The following is a 14,404-nucleotide window of genomic DNA, read 5'->3' as shown; positions in this document are numbered from 1 at the left end:
CGGGTGGGAGCGTTTCTCTCTGCCGAGAGCCAAAAAAAAAAAATCACTGACCCCTGAAGTGTCACCCTCATGAGGCCGGTAACAGTACTGCTGTAAAATGAATCATTCCTTCACACTGACTTTCCCAGAATGGCCATGGACTGAGGTGACAAACAGAGTAGGAGAACGGCACAGCTGGGCTGCGTAAAGGCTGCTAGAAAAACAACGAGCATAAAACATAAACCATGGACTTAAACTATGTTTTATGAGCTTTGACTTAATGATGACCACCTCAGAGAGCGTTATAGCCTGACCTGTACAGCCACACATGCAGGATTAAACCACTGAAATCACCACAATTATCACTGGGTGAATATGAAAGCTCTTCGAGGTTTGTGCATCCCTGGAGGAGAATATCAGTTAAAATAAACTACCAGTCATAAGTTTGGAATAATAAAAAAAAATTATGTTTCTGAAAGAAAAATATTTAATCAGAAATACAGTAAAAACAGCAATTTTGTGAAATATTAATATAATTTTTAATATGTATTTTATTCATGTGATGGCAAAGCTGAGTTTTCATCAGCTTCGCAGCAATGTTTCAATTCAGCACCAAATCAGCATAGAAAATTCAGCTTTGCCATCACAGGAATACAATTTATTAAAATAGAAAATAGGTGATTTAAATTGTAAGAATATTTCTCAACATTACTGCTTTATTGTATTTTGATCAAATAATGCAGCCTTTGAGCATAAGAGATTTTAAAGAAATCCAAATGTTTGACCTTATTGACGTTAACATTAATGCATTAGCTAAACTGAAAATAAGTCATATATATATTTGACAACATTTAATTATCTGGTAACACTTTATAAGGTTTATTAGTTAACATTAGTATTAACTATATGAAGTAACAATGAGTAATACATTTGTTACATTTATTAATCTCTGTTAATGTTAGTTAATAAATACAGCTGTTCATTGATTGCTCATGTTAGTTCACATGCATTAACTAATGTTAACAACATATACAGCCTTTGATTTTAATAACGTATTAGTGAATGTTGAAATTAATATGAACTAAGATTAATAAATGCTGAAGAAGTATTGTTCATTCTAAGTTTGTTAACTAAGGTAGTTAACTAATGTTAACTAATGAACCTTATTGTAAAGTGTTACTATTAATCTTTGTTAATGTTAATATAAATATAATTTTGATTTTTTTTATGTATAAGCACATTTTGAAAATAGATTAACAAATGTTGTAGAAGTATTGTTCATTCATGTTTACTACAGTAGATACCTAATGTTAAAATGAAACCTTAAAGTGTTACCACTAAATCTTTTTATTTCCTTATATAATTAAAACAGGGATTCTACAGACACATACCGTACTTGAAACAACATAGTGGACGCTGACTATATTAACAGCAGACTAACTACATCCAAATGCCTGTGTGCTGATGTCATAGAGAGAGAGAGAGAGAGAGAGAGAGAGAGAGAGAGAGAGAGAGAGAGGGGGGGGGGGGGGTCGTGGGGAATTGAAATTAATGAGAGTAATCAGTGGCAAACAGCGAAGGAGGCAAGGGCAATTAATATACACAGGCTAGCAGCAGGCCTGAGATCAGTGTTTAGATGCAGATACAGCAGATGTCCTGAAGAGCCAGAGGACAGCAGCCAAAGCCAACCTGACAGTCTGCTGGCACTCCAGATAACATGATCATTTCCCCATCAGCAGACGCACTCAAGCCTCTTTAACACCCGCTGCTCGCTCCTCGTGCACTTCTTACACAGTTTGTCCAAATACTTCAAAAAGGACAGTCTGACAGACCACCTTCAGCTCTGAGACCATTGATTTGTTGTGCTGTAAACAGTAAAGTGGTCATTAAACATCACTTGAATTATTTCCATTTATTTAGTTTGTCAACCGTTTTACTGGGTCCGGTGAACTGCATTGTGCTTATTCATTGTTAACCGTTAATCTGCATAGTATGAGAACTCTGAAAGAGCTTCACAAAGAAAAGTACAGCATGCTCCACAAAGATTAGTGCTTTAAAAAATAAGACACAAACTCTGTTTTAATTTTTTTGAAGTGAGTGATGCATGTTAGAAAAACTACAGTATATGTAACATTACAACATGTTAATTAATAATATACCAAGAAGTAAAAAAAAAAAATTGGGTAACACTTTGCAATAAGGTTCATTAGTTAACATTAGTTAACATAAACTAATAATGAACTGCACTTATAAAGCATTTATTAATCTTTGTTAATGTTAATTTAAACATTTACTAATACTTTATTAAAGTCTTGTTAACATGAGTTAATGCAGTGTGAACTAACATGAACTAACAATGAACAGCTTTATTTCTATTAACTAACATTAACAAAGATTAATAAATACTGTAACAAATGTATTGCTCATTGTTAGTTCATGTTAGTTAATAATACATTAACTAATGTTTAATAAATTAACCTTATTGTAAAGTGTTACCAAAAATTGCAACTTTATAACCTTCTGTCCAACAATTAATTAAAATATCCAACAAATTAAATTATAGAATATCATGACATTGTAATCTGTTATATTGTAATAGTCTATTGTAGTATTAACTTTGTTTAGCTTTGTATGCAACATGCTACTGCATCATTTTCATCCATTACAGAAATATTATTGGGAGCCTTTTTATAAATAAATAAATCTTATTCTTTTTTTTTAATACATTTGTATGCATGTAGTGTTGACTACATTTCACAAGCTCAACCATTCAATCCTGTTTTTTTTTTTTTAAGAATCTAACAAATGTTCTCTTAAATTTATGAGAAATGTACACGTAGTTTATCAATAACTAAAACAATATATATATTTTGGTAACAGATGTATTAAAATGTAATATTAAAATAATATAACAAAATAATATAATAATGACATTTAACTCCTCGGATTGACTCTTTATGGAAAAAAAGTTTGATGGCAGAAGCAAAATAAACTCTTCTCATTGAAATAAATCAGCCTGGCTTCATACGAGGGAGTTTGTTTTGATCCCGCGGCTGTAGAAGGCATTCCACATACTAATGTACACGTGAACAGAGGTCAGAAGATAAATGTTGATCACGTCTTCAGGTTCTGTCCTTCCCACATGTATAAACACGCCACAGTACACTGATGCACTATAAATGCCTCTGTTTGCTTTGCAGCTCTAATTCTTATGGATGAGGGTCTCTCGGACTTCAAACAGTAACTCATTTAATTAACCAATTGATTTGTCTGGCCTGTCAAAGGTTTAATAGATGGATTACTTGGTTCAAGGCGTTTTTGTATTTCTTCTCCACTCCACCCCTCTTTTACTAAGGACATTGTCAAATACATCAATAAATAATGTTCACTTTTAATATACTTCATCCAATTGTTTCCAAAAGTAATAATTTGTATTTGCAATACACTTAGGATGAGATTGATTTACAAGCAAGCAATCAACAATAAAGTTCAAAATGTACACTTTGGTACATGAACAGCACTATGAAATATTGGAGTTGCATAAAACAAAATGACTTCCTAAAATAATTGCTTTGCCTCTTGAATTTGACACAAATAATGGGGCAATTGTGCCCCCATGTGGGCATTTCATTAATTGTGTGACAAATAGGCTACGGCAGACCAGCAAAGTCCAAGTACTGAAACAAGTTAATATACTGGAGATACACGATTCTGGATCAACTGAAAATCTCTTTTTATATATATATATATATATATATATATATATATATATAGAGAGAGAGAGAGAGAGAAATCACAATTCTCTCAAGATTCTGAATAGACAACAATGACAAAATGTTAATTGCTGCAGTCTATTTAAAAAATATGCAATTCATTTTATTATTATTATGAATGTATAATGTCAAAATCGTATTAAATAAATGCTTCAAAATACACTCTAAAAAAGGAATGGTTCTTTAAAAGATCTTTTAACGTAGTGACAGTTCTATTTAGAACCGTATCGTCCTGAAGAACCCTTTATATGCTAAAATGGTTCTTTGTGATATAGTTTTGGGTTCTTTATTCCCGCCTTTTGTTTTTCAAATCTGTAACTGTCAAAGCCAGCTCATTGCTGATTTTCTGGAGCTCAGCTATACCAGAGGGACTGTGAAAGAATACAACGAAACAATGTTTGGTAAAACTTTATTTTACAGTGTTATTGTTACACTTTACATGTATATTTCACTTATTTCATTATGAATCAGCATTTTTGATCGAATCTCTTGTCCTAATTCGATGGCAACTACATTTTTAACAGTAACTTGTTGCCACCTGGAATAATTGATTCAATCATTTGAAGGGTCAAGCTACATTCAAACAGTGATTAACTCTGCCTGCATTTGACATCACATACTTCATATAGTAGGCAAAAACAGTACATGTGACAAAAGTAGTATGTCCGAATTCACAGTACAGAGATTCTGGGATTTTGAATTGTGCATATAATGGACACTTTACTATCCCATGAGGCCACGGGAGAGAATTTGTGAATGTTAGGTGTTGCTGATAGGTCACATGTTAATAACAACATGGCAGATGTAGTACGTTCCAGATTACATTCACACTAAACACATTTATACTATATAGAATGTACTTTTTTTTAGCAGTTATTAAGTAATTACTTATTCTAAATAAGATCCCAATGTTCTCAGATCTGAATGTTCGCTGTGATCGTACTTGTCAACGATTGGACATAGGTTGTCTTTCACGTATAAGATTGTAAGTGTTGTAATTGAGTTAATCTTGTAGCGGTTACACGATCTATTGTGCCGCTCTTTGATAAACTAGATTGTCCCAGTAATTTAAAAAGCTTATAGTTGAAGTTTAAACAGTTGGTTTAGTATACAGCATGGCAAAAGAGCTTAGCCCACACTTCTAAATTCTCTTTAGTTCCACTATGAAACAGATTCATAAGTGAATGAATGTCTAGAGAAACGTTTTAATCATAGCACAGCCATTCAGTTTGAATACGCCTATAAAGGCTATAAACAAGTGAACATATTAAAGAGCTTATGTGCTATTTTCTAACCTTTAAAGCAATAATTGAAACGTAACAACCAAAAAAATAGACTCGCCAATTAAAAAAAGTTCATTGTTCACCACTCCAAAACATATCTGAGAGATTTACCATCAAGACGTTAACATGGGCTTTATGAGAAACACACTTCTCCATTAAAGACAATCTGAAGTCGCAATGATCCGCAGACGCCAGTGAACTGTATTTTTGAACCTGCACGTCATAACTGTGAGCTCAGCCAAACCACTTATTAAAAAGAAAGAGGCCACGGCTATAAAGACAGAAGGCGAGGAGCTTGTTATTTTTCTTTCGGGGAGGTGAACAGGAAAAAGATCAATGGTTGTGGTGCCGTCTTTTGCCACAGCTATGGCACTCTGTGGCATTAAAAAACAGCTCAAGAAATGATATTATCGAAGCGTCAGTCTTTGAAGCGAACGCCAAGAATAATTTCCCACATATAACATTCCCCACTGAAACCACACATTGCTGTGGTAAACACCCCTCCCAGCCCGGCTCATATTCACTTCCATATTCCTCCAGAGAGAAATGCAGCTTCATCTACTGGCCAATTAGAGACTGATGAGTCAAAGAACTCGCTTCTAGCCTCTCAAGCCCCACAAAAGGTAGGCTACTTCATTCCAGTAAGGAGCGAAAAGTGTTATTGCTCCTTCCGCAATAAAGCAACAGAGCTGATGATCATGAGGCCTTCATATGGGAATCAGTGAATGTAACGCCACTGCTGTACAAAATTAATGTAATGTGGAAATGATTTGGAGGAACATACAGTAATAAAACAAAAAAGTTATTCCCAAGATTTATAAAGATGTCCATGTGTTTGAGCCACAACTTGATAGATAAAATAAAATAAAGCCATGAGGCACAGAGATGTTCTTAACAAATATTTTTTTTAATGGTATTTTAAGTGGAATCTTAAGACGATTATAATACTCCAGACAGTTTGAATTCTAGCCAACCAGAATTCACAAATGAATAATAATAATAAAAAAATAAAAAAAAAAAAATGACGTGAAACACTTAAAATTGGAATATTTGATTTTGGCCCTAATACAAATTCAACAAGGAAATTCTGAATGTGAATTTAAAAATAGCCCTCACACAAAATTATTATATAAATTAAATTAGGATGTCTATATTAAACAATAAATCAAGATATAAAAGTAAGACTTCCATCTTAAAGTGGTAGTTTTGTTTATTTCACATATGATCTAAAATGACTAAAAAGTCAAATTTATTGTTTCTTTTATACACATTTTGTTTATAAATTAAAAATTGTGTAAGGCCAAGATCAATAATTTTTATAAAATTACTGAAATTACATTTTACAGTTGAGTTGAGGTTTGCTAGGGGTCAAACTGACTGGAAATTGTCCTTCAAGTCAACAAAAAATACAAACTAAGATCCTTTTATAAAGTCATATGTATCCCACAATAAAGTGGTTTACAGATGTTTCACAGAACATTACATCCTCCATGTTTAACCCAGTTTATCTCTTCACTGTCGAAAAAAAAAATGTCCTCACAAGGACTCTTAATTACAAAAACTCAGCAACTCTTTTGAATCATATGTAATAAGCGGTAACTGTCTCTCTGTGATGGCACTTTGTGCTTCTACTTTTATATATACATACTTTATTTTCCAGCGATTGTTGTCGATTGGTGAGCGAATGAGCCCAAATACTTGGTCAAAAATCCCAAGGCAGGCATTGTCACGGTGGATGGTCCCTGCTACGGCAACTACCACCAGCCCATGAGCTGAAGATATACACTTTAACCCATAACCCTCCAAGTTTGGGCAGAACAACAGGCGTTCCTCTCCTGCAAGAGCATGTAGCCGCTGGCTGACCATCTGTGCCCCATTGAACTCATCTACACGCTGCTCTCCCGTACATAAGAGAAGTCGAAGTCTCACGTCCTCCAAGAAATGCTGAGGACCCCAGTCCTGCACCGGATGCCCTTGACTGGGGTTCTGAGAGTTCAGAAGACCGTAGAACCACTGGCAAAACTGTTTTCCCAAAGCTGCAAGGTCTGACAGACCATCTCCAACCTCATCTGTAATGACTGTGTTCTTCTCACGCCTTGAGATCTGTTTGAAACATGGACCGGGTCAAAATACAACCTATAAAACCTTAACTTCACAAGGGATATTCAATGCAGGGTTCATGCAGATTTGAAAGTAGAAATTCAAGTAGTTGCAGACGGTGCTTTTCAAGAAATGGGGAAGGTTTTTTTTTTGTAAGTTAAATCACTTAATTACACAAATGTTTTTTTTTTTTTAAGAAATTAATACTTTTATGTGGCAAGGACAAAAAGATTTATTACAAAAGATTTACTGGAATATTAAATCATAATGGAGCATATTTTAGAAGGATCATGTGACACTGAAGACTGGAGTAATGGCTGCTGGAAAGTCAGCTTTGTCATCACAGGAATAAATACAGTGGGGAGAACAAGTATTTGATACACTGCCGATTTTGCAGGTTTTCCGACTTACAAAGCATTTAGAGGTCTGTAATTTGTATCATAGGTACACTTCAACTGTGAGAGACGGAATCTAAAACAAAAATCCAGAAAATCACATTGTATGATTTTTAAAAAATTAATTTGCATTTTATTGCATGACATAATTATTTGATCACCTACCAACCAGTAAGAATTCCGGCTCTCACAGACCTGTTAGCTTTTCTTTAAGAAGCCCTCCTGTTCTCCACTCATTACCTGTATTAACCGCACCTGTTTGAACGCGTTACCTGTATAAAAGAGACCTGTCCACACACTCAATCAAACAGACTCCAACCTCTCCACAATGGCCAAGACCAGAGAGCAGTGTAAGGACATCAGGGATAAAATTGTAGACCTGCACAAGGCTGGGATGGGCTACAGGACAATAGGCAAGCAGCTTGGTGAGAAGGCAACCACATTTGGCGCAATTATTAGAAAATGGAAGAAGTTCAAGATGACGGTCAATCTCCCTCGGTCTGGGGAACCATGCAAGATCTCACCTCGTGGGGCATCAATGATCATGAGGAAGGTGAGGGATCAGCTCAGAACTACACGGCACTACCTGGTCAATGACCTGAAGAGAGCTGGGACCACAGTCTCAAAGAAAACCATTAGTAACACACTACGCCATCATGGATTAAAATCCTGCAGCGCACGCAAGGTCTCCCTGCTCAAGCCAGCGCATGTCCAGCCCTGTTTGAAGTAGAGGTCGACCGATTCATCGGTTTTGCCGATTAATCGGCACCGATTGTTGACTGGTGGAACTATCGTTATCGGCAAAAATATATACCGATAGTTTTTCCTGGTTGCGTCCATTGCTGGAGCGGCTGAGAAGCGCGCGCTGTCATTCATTACACAGTGTAAGAGCTGAGAAGGGTCTGCTGGCATGATGTTGTACAAGAGCGGCCTCTAGAGGTGTAATAAAAACTCGTGCCTCGTGTTGTTTATTTCGACACGTGATTCTGCGTCCTGCACTGAGAGCACATGCTGCGTGGAGAGCGCTGACATCAGATGCGCGTTTAAAGCACCGACAGCTCAAATGTATGTATACAGTACATTTTGTCATATCATTATAAAGTGATACATTTGTTGACTAAATGCTGCATTAGTAGAGAAAGAACAGCACAACAGTATGTTTGTTTGCCTTCGAGGCTGAGAGGACGCTAACATTAGTAGTACCTCAAGCGGTTAAAACACTGACAAACATAAACGTAAGTCCGACCCGAATGTTTAATGTCACAATTGTTACCTCTATATTTGCATTAGTTCATATCCAGCTGGTCACTTTTATGCATTAAATATGCAGAGAAGTTGCATATTTAAAGCTAGAGACGTAAGCAAACTGATATGTTCATACAGCCGACAGAAACATAAACGAATCAGAAAAGCATTCGATTTCGGTTATTTTATTTTTTTTTATCTTCACTTTAATACAAATTTTGTTACTTTTTTATTAATTAAGTTGGCTTGAAAAGAACAGTTAAATAGTTAAATTTTGAATGTAACTGGTTTTATTTGTTATTTAGAGTATTACTTTTTGTTTCAGTTTGAATGAATGTCTTTTATTGACTTAAATATTTATTCACATTTATATATTTATTTCATTTAGCATGTTTTCATGGTTCAATAGTTTTTTTTTATTTTATATATATAATAAAGTTCAGCACTGTTTTACTTGGAGTATTATGTTTGTTTTTATCCAGTATCAATTTTAAAAACTATCGGTTCATTAATCGGTTATCGGCAAGTATGGCCCAACCTAGCTATCGTTATCGGTAAAATCCACTATCGGTCGACCTCTAGTTTGAAGTTTGCCAATGACCATCTGGATGATCCAGAGGAGGAATGGGAGAAGGTCATGTGGTCTGATGAGACAAAAATAGAGCTTTTTGGTCTTAACTCCACTCGCCGTGTTTGGAGGAAGAAGGATAAGTACAACCCTAAGAACACCATCCCAACCGTGAAGCATGGAGGTGGAAGCATCATTCTTTGGGGATGCTTTTCTGCAAAGGGGACAGGACGACTGCACCGTATTGAGGGGAGGATGGATGGGGCCATGTATCGCGAGATCTTGGCCCACAACCTCCTTCCCTCAGTAAGAGTATTGAAGATGGGTCGTGGCTGGGTCTTCCAGCATGACAACGACCCGAAACACACAGCGTAAGAAGCATCTCAAGGTCCTGGAGTGGCCTAGCCAGTCTCCAGACCTGAACCCAATAGAAAATCTTTGGAGGGAGCTGAAAGTCCGTATTGCCCAGCGACAGCCCCGAAACCAGAAGGATCTGGAGGTCTGTATGGAGGAGCGGGCCAAAATCCCTGCTGCAGTGTGTGCAAACCTGTTCAAGAACTACAGGAAACATATGATCTCTGTAATTGCAAACAAAGGTTTCTGTACCAAATATTAAGTTCTGCTTTTCTGATGTATCAAATAATTATGTCATGCAATAAAATGCGAATTAATTACTTAAAACAATCACATCATACTATGGCTGTAATCTCCCAGTTGATTAGTCGATTGTTGGTTGATACGTTCTGGCTCGGCCAAAATTCTGATTGGTCGATTTTTTGCTGCGTTCATTTCATCAGTTTTAACGCGTTCATTTCATGAAAATGAAAAGGTGGAAAGCACTAATTGCTAATGGGGGTGTTTTCAGAGCACCCCTGTTTCACAGGTAACAGTTTGTCTTCAGAACACACAGTTTCACTTCTTTTGGATTAGCCCAGGTCACGTGATGCAACGCTGTCAGAGCCGACAGACTCGTGTGTCAGACTCAGTTCAGTGCAAAATAATTAGGTCAAAAACGATTTCATATACTGCAAATAGCGTACTATTTTTTATGTTTATTTATAATTCAACAAGGACAACAAGGCAACCAAGTCTGTGCACAGTGTGCAGCTAATTTATTTAAGTTTTTTTTTCCTAACAACATTTTTAGTCTAAAATTTCAGGACTAGTCGACCAAGATTTTCTTTGGTTGATTACAGCCCTACATCATACAATGTGATTTTCTGGATTTTTGTTTTAGATTCCGTCACTCACAGTTGAAGAGTACCTATGATAAAAATTACAGACTTCTACATGCTTTGTAAGTGGGAAAACTGCAAAATCAGCAGTGTATCAAATACTTGTTCTCCCCATTGTACATTTTACAATATATTAAAATGAAAAGTTATTTTTAATCGTAAAAATATTTCACAATATTACATTTTACTCCTTTTTCGATCATAAAAATGCAGCCTTGGTGAGCATAAGAGGGTTCTTTCAAAAGCGTACCGACCCCAAACCTTTTAAACACTTTAGAAGAGAAGTCTAAACACACCGAGAGAAAGAGGTATTACAACACTCCATGTTTGTACAGTAATATTTTTTTAAATGACAAGTGCTTTAGTGATGCACCGAAATGAAAATTCTGGGCCGAAACCGATACCGAAAATTTAGGATGCACTTGTCCGAAAACTGAAACCGAAAATGGCTTCTTTTAAAAACTTTAATATATATTTATTTATATTGCTTACTTTTTAATGGATCTGAAATGAAAAATCACAAACAAATAGAATAATCATCAAACTTTTATTACCACTAACAGTTACATAACAAAACCTAAAATATTTTATATATTATATATATTTTATATTACATGCTCTTCATGAGGCACACGCGCGCGGTCTCTTGCTCTCTCTCCCTCTCTGCCGTGCTACACGGTTTGGAGCACAGTCTCTGTCTCGCGGGCGCGCTCGCTCTAGATTCCGGAGATTTTAACTCATTTGCGGGCATCAGTGAGCCGCTATCAATATGCGGGAGACTCCCGGAACTTCCGGGAGACTTGGGATGTCTGTATTTCTATACTGAAATAATATCGGCATTATAATTATTGATTTTTCATTACGCTATTTTTTGGTGCCCTCTCAGCTCATGCGCGTGGTGGGAGCGGCGGCGCTGGTTGTCCTCATCTGAAACTTTAAAATACTTCCATACCGCTGACATGCTCAATCTTTGCAGACGCGTGCAAACGACTCGACCGTGAGTGAAACCTGCTTGAGCACGAGGGGTGGGGTGGGTGTCGGTGACGAGTGATAACAGCTCGACCGTGAGTGAAACCCAAGCGCTTGCGCGCGGATGGGAGGGGCGCGGATGACATTCATTTTCGGTTGACATTTTCGGCTGGCTTTTTTATTTCGGCCCGAAACCGATAATGCCATTTTCGGCCGAAATTTTCGGCGACCGAAATTTCGGTGCACCCCTAGCTGTAAATCATGTATGTCACAGGTTTAATTGTATTGGCCGCTCATGGCAAAGTTCTGCCTTTTTAAGACCTCATCCAATTATAAATATAAGCTGGGCGTCCAGGCGGGACAAAATACAGTGCTTGAAAGCTCAATGTTTAATGTTTAAACAGATTCCTGCCACACATACCACTCTGACAAACAATCACAGCAAAAATTACATTGTTTTTTGCCCTATTGAAAGCTATGGATTCCCTTTTGCTCATAAACTTCTATTGAATCCCAGCTTTAGTGATGTTCTATGGACTGTGTTATTTAACTTTCATTCAAAAAATACTGAGATACACAAAGAGTGATTTTTTTAAATTATCCTTCATCTAAATTAAAATAATCTAAATTATTATTGTAACATTACAAGAATTATATTCCAAATTCAAGCACAATTCAACTCTTAAAGGATTAGTTCACTTCAGAATTTCCAGATAATTCCAGATCATTTAAAAAATGTGCCTGAAAATTTCCTCCAACTTCAAAATTGTATTACCTTTTATTTATTTGTGTAAATGGTGTTTTACTTTGGACATTTCGCTTTGTACCTCCGCCTACGTCACGTGTGACCTTTCAACGTGCTTGTGCAAGACGAGCATTTGTGGTTAAAAAGTATATACATTATATATTTTCAGAAAATAAGCAATCGTTTCCGCTAGATGAGACCCTTATTCCTCGGCTGGGATCGTGTAGCCTTTGAAGCTGCACTGAAACGACAATTTGGACCTTCAATCCATTGGACCCCATTGGGGTCCACTACTATATGGAGAAATTGAGTATTGAGTATTGAGTGTTTTCCTCAAAAACCTTAATTTTTTTTTCAGACTGAAGAAAGAAAGACATGGACATCTTGGATGATGTGGGGGGTGAGTAAATTATCAGGACATTTTAATTCTGAAGTGAACTAATCTTTTATTAAGTTGAATGCAAAATATTACTAATAGCCTACTACTACTATTAATAATAATAGAATTAGAAAATGCTGATTACAGTACTTTAAAATAAAACATATGTCAGGATGTCAAACTCCAAAAATTATTTCATGTCAACTACCCATTATAACAAGCAAGCAAATAAATAAATAAAAATATATTACAACATATTATAATTTATTGCACTGTAATTAAATTATACTTTTTTTTATTTTAAGCTCTATCATGTAGTATAAATACTTTAATTATATTGTGAAGTAAAACCACTTTTTAAATAATAATTTTAATTAGATTATCAATGATAATTGGGGCAAAATGTACTTAAGTGTCATAAAAAATAATGAATATGAACATAATATGACCTTCAATGGTCCTAAAAAATAGACTTTTTTCAAGGGGGAAAAATCTGTTGATCACCCAAACATGTTTTTAACAAATTGTGTTTAGAGATACACCCAGTGTAAAAAGATCAGTCTCGATGCCTACCTCACCAGACGACCAAAACTCAATGGTTCTCCTGACCAGCTGATGTTTGTCACTATTAGGGGGCATGGCAACTCCTTCATTGGCAAGATACTTAAAAATGACATCCCGGTGTACCTTCTTTCTCTTGAGGAGCTCATCAGCATCTTTTGAGTAAGTTATGATGGCTTCAATAGCCTCTGTTGATCAGGAAATAGACTGTGACAGACTGACAGATACACAGCTCACAATAAACAAGTCACAATTGCTAAAAATTTGGTGTGTCGCCTACCTAAACACTTTTCTAACCACCAGACATCACCGATATTTACAGAACCGTTTGGAAAAATGTTAGCTTCACAGTCATCTTACCTTCTGTGTTCTCCACAGCAATCAGTCGATTCGTTACTGTATCTTTAAGGGGGAGCAAGTCGTCCAGGGGTACTAATTTTAACAGTTTTCGACAGCCACTTTGCTCTTTCATTGACAACTGTGACATACTTACACCAGTTATGTCAAACTACTCATATCACGTACTTCTACTGGGATCTGCGCTATGTTGTGAAAGTAGAACAAGCAGTTGTTTCCGTTGTTGTGGCGCGCTACAGCGCCTTCACAGTCCAGATAAAGGTGGTGCACCAATCATCCCGTCAAAATAAAAGTTCAAGATACCTAAAAGAGACTAAACATAGTTACCAACAACAGCCCACTGGAATATTGGGAAAACTGTTTATATCTGATGGCATTGCAGTTTCTGTATACACCAGCCTTATCTGTAGGCCTACCCTGTGAGACAGTTTTCTCAAAGGAAGAGGAAGTAAGAGGAGAAATAGACTCAGCCCAAACAGTCAAACGCTTTTATTTCTCATTTAAAAAGTTACAGTTTCCCACATTTACACTGTTAAAGAAGTACATATAATAACCACATGACCCCTGGTATCACCAAATGTTATGTTCTTATTTTTCTTCCACCTTTGTGAAAAAAAAGCAGATGTTTTTTTCCCCCGGAACTTTTTTGACGTTACATTATGCCTTACGGGTATAATGCTATTCAAGCTGAATAAATAATATGTTATTACTATACAAATAACTGTATGTCAAATACATGCCATATACAACTCTTTCAGTTTTAAAAATCGATCAATTGCTAGCTTACTGGGCCCCTACAACAGAGTTAAGCAGTG

General features: G+C 36.2%; 1 protein-coding gene across 1 annotated transcript; it reads right to left on the bottom strand.

Moving 5' to 3' along the window:
• Nucleotides 1–4,121: 4,121 nt before the first annotated feature.
• Nucleotides 4,122–13,821, bottom strand: cUnh3orf38 (chromosome Un C3orf38 homolog). Its single transcript, XM_079618316.1, has 3 exons — nt 13,593–13,821; nt 13,245–13,420; nt 4,122–7,138 (listed from the first exon to the last, which is right to left on the bottom strand). The coding sequence occupies exons 1-3, from the start codon at nt 13,717–13,719 to the stop codon at nt 6,584–6,586; spliced, it is 858 nt and encodes a 285-aa protein (XP_079474442.1). The 5' UTR covers nt 13,720–13,821; the 3' UTR covers nt 4,122–6,583.
• Nucleotides 13,822–14,404: the final 583 nt, after the last annotated feature.

The sequence above is a fragment of the Phoxinus phoxinus genome, assembly GCF_949152265.1.
Source record: "Phoxinus phoxinus genome assembly, chromosome: 7".
Lineage (NCBI taxonomy): Eukaryota > Metazoa > Chordata > Actinopteri > Cypriniformes > Leuciscidae > Phoxinus > Phoxinus phoxinus.
Note: the sequence above shows the minus strand (reverse complement) of the source record. Positions and strands in the feature narration are given on the sequence as shown.

Coding starts and splice junctions, on each gene's coding strand:
- cUnh3orf38 (XM_079618316.1), bottom strand. CDS start 13,719: ATGTCACAGTTGTCAATGAAAGAGCAAAGTGGCTGTCGAAAACTGTTA. Junction 13,421..13,592: donor TGCTGTGGAGAACACAGAAG/GTAAGATGACTG, acceptor CCTGATCAACAG/AGGCTATTGAAGCCATCATA. Junction 7,139..13,244: donor AGTTTTGGTCGTCTGGTGAG/GTAGGCATCGAG, acceptor TGTTTCAAACAG/ATCTCAAGGCGTGAGAAGAA.